Consider the following 7130-nt stretch of genomic DNA (forward strand, 5'->3'; position numbering starts at 1 on the left):
GGGTATAATTGAGCTTTGATTCATACAATTTAACCTTTATTCATAAAATTAGTATTGATTATGCTGTCCCTTTTTACCATTATCAACCATCTTTCACTTGCCATGTAGCAAGAGGATTCTAAATAGAGGCACAAATCATCCAACCTCCTGTGAATCTTCTAAAGAAATGCCAAAGCATGCTGAAAATGAATACCCCGGGCTAACTACAACATAATATTTATGTAGCATGTAACAAACACACAACTTTAAGCATTTGCAGCATTTGGAAAATCAATCCATTGTTGCAGGCTTAAGAATGGTCCCTTCAACATTTATTCATTCATCTCCCACATAAGCATTCACCAACATTATGGTTTCGCCTAAAAAGTACAAGAATATGTGTTGCAAAGTCCTGTGTTGGCGCTATTATAGGGGAACAAGGAAACAGGACGAGTTCTTGGCAGTTCAGGAATGGGCTTATCCATGTTCAGAAGAAACTCCACCACTTGCTCCATCGAGGGTCTTCCTTTGTTCTCATTTAGGGTGCAAAGCAACCCAATTTCTAGAACACGAATTGCCTGGTCCAAGTTGATCAATGATCCCATCCTTCTGTCCACCAGCTTAACTTTCTCATCAATCTGATGCAAGTTCCAAGCATAATCCAATAGGTTCCTCTCTTCTGGATTTCCCACCTCTTTCTCATCCCTTACCCTTCCAGCTATCACTTCCAACACAAGGACACCAAACTCAAACACATCTGCGCCATGGCACACTGCTGACTCAAACTGTTTTGATTCAGCCCCCAACAGCACAAACCCAAAATCACCCAAAACAGCTCTGAAGTTGACATCTAGAAACACACTGCTGCATTTCAAGTTCTTGTGGGCTAGTAGCTTAGTGTGGAGGAAGCTCAAGCCATCAGCTACATCCTTAATAACTTTGAACCTCCTAGTCCATGGAAGAACACCAGCCCCAAATAACCATTTGTCCAGGCTGCCATTGGGAACGAAGTCATAGACCACCATGACTTCATGGTTGTCTTGACACCATCCTCTAACAGGAAGCAAATTCGGGTGGCGAACATGGCCAATGATTTTGATTTCCTTCAGCAAACGCTTCTTGTCTGATCCATGTGTGTTGAGAAACTGAGTTGAGAACCTTTTCACAGCCACCTGGCTTCCATTAGAAAGCTTTCCTCTGTAGTATTCTCCTCTAGAATCACTGCCAAGCAACTCTATCTCACTGAATGACCGAGTTGAAGATGAAAGCTGAGAAAATGTGAAGCGGCGTGGTTTATTTGGAGGCCTTGGCAAGTGAATCTCTGTCTCCAATGAAGTGTTTAATTTGGAAGCATTTCTCCTGTACTTACTAATGAAGTAAAAGCCAAGGAAAAGAGCCAGAGCCAATGCCACAGCAACCATAAAAATCAAAAAGCTTCTTGGTGGCTCATTCTTAGAAGACTTCTCAGCAGTTGGTGGTGCTGTACTATTCTCTAGTAAGATCTTACCCTGGCAGGTTTCAGATGAAGGGAAGCGAAGAAAAGCTTGGCTTGTAGAAGTGAAGTTCCAGGAGAGTATGTTGTGGATTTGTGTATGGTTACCGGTGGAAGCTGAGAACCCCACAAACATGTACTCATTCAGATAAGGAGAGAGATCCATAGATTCTGAGAAGATAGGTATGGAAGGATAATCCTCTTCATTAGCCCTTCCAAGACGAATATCCATTCTCCTTTGAGGACCATCATAGGTGATCCAAGCGCGGTGAACAAAACCATCCTTAAGGGAAACTCCAACATCAGAAACATTGATAACTTTGGTAGATACTATGGTACCTAAGTTGATGCCAACATGGTTGTCATTTGGATCTCCAAACTCTGGATTCTTTCTTGTGTCAAACTCCACAGCCACGGCCTTGTAGTCATTCTCACAAGCATCATTGAGCATGCCAAGCCATGGCCCTGGCCTTCCCACAGTGAATTCATCAGGGACAATAATGAAAGTGAGGCCACTACCTCCATAAGCAGCTTGCTCAGAGGCAGTGGAATTGTTGAGTTGAAAAGAGAAAGTTGTTTGAAAGGAAGCCGGGGTCTTGGTGGTTGGATCTAGCAGGCGAATTGGGAAGGAATAGATGCCTCTACCTGCTTGGTGTCTTATATCCGTGTATTCTGACTCATCTGGGATTTGAAGAGAACCCTTTTCACTTGAGAACTTGGCACTGCCAAGGAGCTTCACATCATGGACTAGTCTGGGGTTGTTGCTGAAGCTGAAATTGTAGAAGGAAAAGTGCTTGGTCACATTAATTGGAACATCACCAGCTGAATGAACTGCAACTGGATATGGCCCTATGGAGGCCAGAACATTGAACAAACAAAGTATGAGGAAGATATTGCAGAAGGAAGAAGCCATTGAATGCATAGAACAAAGGAAGTTCCAATTATTCAGCTGGATAATATGGTTTCTGGCAGTGCTAATAATTGTGGTAGTAATGCAATGGATAAAGCTAAGATAGGTGTCAAAGGTTAATAAACCAAATGGGAAGAAAACAAAAGTGATTAGACTAATGTTAAAAAGACATTAAGTAGTTGAAATTATGTGATGTAAATTATTTGAAGAAGAGGAAAGTGATGCAGGGTAATGAAGGTAAGTTTGATTAGGGAAGCTGCAGAACCTGCTATGTGGGGTATGATATGACATTGGAGACATATGAGGTCAAGAATTGGTTGCTCAAAATTGTGGTCCACTCACGTTTTGTTTTTCTGGCTCAACCATATCATTTCCGTAACCCATATGCAAATGAAAACAAGATCATAATATTTTAGATATAAAAGTTAGATCAAGCAAGTTTTAACACGTGTCTAAGGAATATTCATAATCATAATCATAATCATAATTCAGAAATATAATTGTGGATCAAATAAACATGCAGAGCACCGTCTCCTTATTATTTAACAATTTCTCATTGGTGTAATCAATAATAATCTATTGATTATAGGAAAAGATGAGGAAATACAGAATCATTCTTTAATGAAGTTATTGTTTTTATTAATTTCTCTTTACATAATGTTTGTAATTAGTAACATGTAAAAATAATATATTTACTGAGAGTAAAATTACTTTAATAAAATTGTTCCAATAAGTAACATATTTAAAAAAAAAATCAAATTGCAGCTATTAGAATGGAAGGAATGTATCTTAAAAACCCCTTGATATTGAGATTAACATATATGCAGTCAAAACTTTTAACCAATAATGCAAAATCATTTCATAATTGACAAAAGAGTACCTATCTTTTACTTGACTTTTGATTTACTAAAGTTATTAACGTGTAATTAATGTACAAAGAAAAAAGTTTATTAACATGAATTTCGTCCTCAAAAGAGAGACGTGAACTTAAATTTGGTTCTTTTATATGATTTTTTGGAGAATTTTTATTTATTTGTAAAGTTTAATATTGTATTATTTTTTTTATTAATTGTATCCGTACGTCTTTAGATAGTCTACACGTATATTTTGCATGGAATGGAAAGGACAGAAACAAAACAGAGAATTACGCAACTATTTTATTAAAATAAAGAAAAATTATTATATATATCTTTTATTATTAAAAACTAGAAAGTAAATTTTTAATCTAATTTAATCTTCAAAATTAATCTGTAAAAGTGATGTTTGCCGTTCTTCAATTATTCCAATGCGTCGGTTTTACAGAAACAGTTTCATCGGAAAATCTTCAAGAAAAAAAAATCGATTAAAAGGTACATTCAAAAGTTTTTATGAAAAAAATTAAAGAAAGCATAACAAAAAAACCAGCTTTAAAGATTAAAAAGAATTAATATTAAAGGAGCTCTAAAAATATTATTTCATAAACACAGTTCTTTGTTTTTCAACAAATACTCATAGACAATGTACTAAGAAAGATGAATAAATGAAATGAATATATGGTATTCAAGCTCGAGTTGATCCAATAGTTGAAATTTATTGTCACCAGGGGACATACCTTCCTTATAGCCACTAATAATTATGTCCCCTAAATCATACAGAACATTTCAATTAAAATTTGTACAATATATTTTTAACTTTTTGCTCTAATTATTTACTTGAAGATAAAATGTTAATTCTTTTTAGGTTTGCTTCTATCGTACAAGATGGATTTAGAGAATTGTTAATTCATTTGCTTTGGTTGGTGTAACTTTCTTTCGTTTATTTATTCTTTGTTAACTTTTTTACTTCTGTTGGATTTTTCTTATTACTTATTCATTATCTTTGGTTCTCAATTGAAAGAATATCTCGAAAAAATATTCTGATGTTTAAGTAAGTATTTGGTATTTGGTGTAATAAATGCATAATAATGGTATGCCTTTGTTTTGGTTGTTGTGTCTATTTATACGGCTCTGATGAGCTTTGTTACTGTTGAGCCGAGATTAGTTTATGGATCGTGATTAAGAACGTATTACCTAGTTCTCCGTATGACTTAACTTTGTTAATCTTTATTAAAGGATATGGATACCAGAGTTATAGAAGGATCCTAATATTAATTGAGTGTTTTTTCTAATTATCAGTTGTTTATCTTTATAGAGGAGAATAATTTGGTGTCTTTTCTAATTATCAGTTGTTTCTCTTTATAGAGGTGAATAACCTTTATTTTGTCTTGTGTGTTATGATTCTAGTATTTAATTATTGATTCTTTTCCTCTTTAGTTAAACCTAGAATGAGTGTACTACTTGTATATATTCAGACCATTTGTTTTGATTTGAATAACAAGAAAGAAGAGATATTCATTCTCATATCCTTTGTCTTCAGTTTACTCTTGTTCATCTCTGTTCTCTTTAGTTCATCTCTGGTTGCTGCATTTATCTATGGGTGAAATTGTTGATCCCTCACAAAATCTTTGTTCACCTTACCATGTTAGTTTATCAGATAATTCATCCTTGAATAGAGTTTACTCTCTCATTACACAACAAGAGAGGCAAGTTTTTGGTGATCAATCCAAGGCAATGATTGCTACTAGTAAAGGAGGTTATAATAACAATGTTATGATCTATGGCACGAGTGGTGGATATGGAAAAGGAAGCTATGGAAGAGGATATACTTCCAAAATTTGCAGTTATTGTGGAAAGACAGGGCATACCATTGATACATGCTATAAAAAGCGTGGTTTTCCACCTTATTTCAAATTTAAAAATCAGAACCATCATCAAAGTCATGCAGCCTTTCACAATACAAATTTTAACAATAATGAGCAGAATCATGAAGGTTCAAAGTCAGAAGTGGAGTCTCAACAAATTGGTTTTACTCCTGAGCAGTATCAAACATTGTTAGCTCTTTTACAACAGGTCAAATCCAGTGACAATGTTTCTAGTCAAGTCTCTGTTATTCCTTCCAACATGACAACACAAACTGGTAATAACTCTATTTCTTCTTCTAGTTCTTGGATTATTGATAGTGGTGCTACTGATCACATTTGTTCATCCTTAACTTACTTCACTTCGTATCGTCAAATTGATCCTATTTATGTCAAATTACCAAATGGAAATCAAGTCATTGCCAATTATTCTGGAAGTGTTTTTCTCAATCAAAATCATGTCATAGACAATGTTTTGTATATTCCTTGCTTCACTTTTAATCTTCTTTAAGTAACAAAATTGGTTGATAGACTATCTTGTGCTCTTACCTTTGATTCTAATGGTTGTCACATTCAAGACAAAAACTCCTTGAAAATAATTGGTTCTGCTAAGATGCAAGATAGACTTTATATACTCAGGATCCCATCTTACCAGAAATTTCAAATTAAACCCCTTGAATCTACACACATCATCAATACTGTTAATGTCAGTGCTAGTGATCTAGAAACCCTTTGGCATTTTCGATTAGGTCATATTTCAAATAAATGTATTGATGTTATCAAGAATAAATTTTCTTTTGTTAAATATAACAAATCTTTTGTTTGTAATGTTTGTCATTTTGCAAAGCAAAAAAGACTTTCTTTTCCTATTAGTACATCTAAATCGGAAAAATGTTTTGATTTGATTCATGTAGGTATTTGGGGACCATACTCAATACCATCAATTCATGGCCATAAATATTTCTTGACCATAGTTGATGACTATTCGAGGTACACATGGATTTTTCTTTTGAAACAAAAATCTGAAGTTGTTAAGGTTTTGGAACATTTTGTTATTTTTGTTCAAACACAGTTTGAGACAACAATAAAAATAATAAGAAGTGATAATGGAATTGAGTTTGTCATGACTAATTTTTTTGTCAGTAAAGGAATAATACATCAAACATCATGTGTCAATACTCCACAACAAAATAGTATAGTTGAAAGGAAACATGGTCATTTATTAGATGTAGCAAGAGCTCTTATGATACAATCTCATTTACCCAAAATTTATTGGTTATATTCTGTGATACATGTTGCGCATATTATAAACATGCTTCCCACACCTGTTTTAAACTATTCTTCCCCTCATGAAATGCTTTTCAAAACTGATGCAGATTTTAATGGATTAAAGGTGTTTGGTTATTTATGTTATGCTAGCACTTTGTCAACAAATAGAAGAAAATTTGATCCAAGAGCATCAAAATGTGTTTTTATTGGTTGTCCAAGGTGGACAAAAGGATATATTTTGTTGAATATTCAATCAAGAGAAATTTTTGTGTCTAGGGATGTTGTCTTTTATGAACATGTTTTTCCATATCAAAGGGTTCAAGATACTAGTAATGAAACTAATAGTCCTGATATTGATGATCAAATTTTGTATGCTGAAGATCAATCTATCTTAAGTCAGCCATCACAAGTCATTCTTGCACCTTGTGAAAATAAACCTTGTGATAATGTTGAAAATAGCAGTGATAATAATTGTGAGTCACAAATTGAGGTTTCAGACGTAGATTGTTCCCATATAGACCAAAACCTCAATGAAAATCATGATATAGAACAAAGTTCTGAATCAGATCCATCTGTCCGAATGAGCACAAGAATAAAAAGATCACCTGAGTATTTAAAGGATTATCATTGTAATCTTAACGTTTCCAGTACATCTTCAAGAGTTAAATATCCTTTGAATTTTGTTTTGTGTTATAACAATTTATCACCTTCTTACAAATCTTTTGTTATGTCTCTTTCTTCACATGTTGAGCCAAACACTTATT

At 34.1% G+C, this 7130-nt stretch overlaps 1 protein-coding gene across 1 annotated transcript; it reads right to left on the bottom strand.

Annotated features, from left to right (window-relative positions):
• LOC137823816 (L-type lectin-domain containing receptor kinase VIII.2-like) lies at nucleotides 1-2716 on the bottom strand. The gene has a single exon (XM_068629095.1). It carries the CDS (start codon nucleotides 2391-2393, stop codon nucleotides 360-362), a length of 2034 nt encoding a protein of 677 aa, XP_068485196.1. The 5' UTR covers nucleotides 2394-2716; the 3' UTR covers nucleotides 1-359.
• Between the last annotated feature and the right edge of the window lie 4414 nt (nucleotides 2717-7130).

The sequence above is a fragment of the Phaseolus vulgaris genome, chromosome 8 (assembly GCF_000499845.2).
Source record: "Phaseolus vulgaris cultivar G19833 chromosome 8, P. vulgaris v2.0, whole genome shotgun sequence".
NCBI classification, from domain to species: Eukaryota; Viridiplantae; Streptophyta; class Magnoliopsida; order Fabales; family Fabaceae; genus Phaseolus; species Phaseolus vulgaris.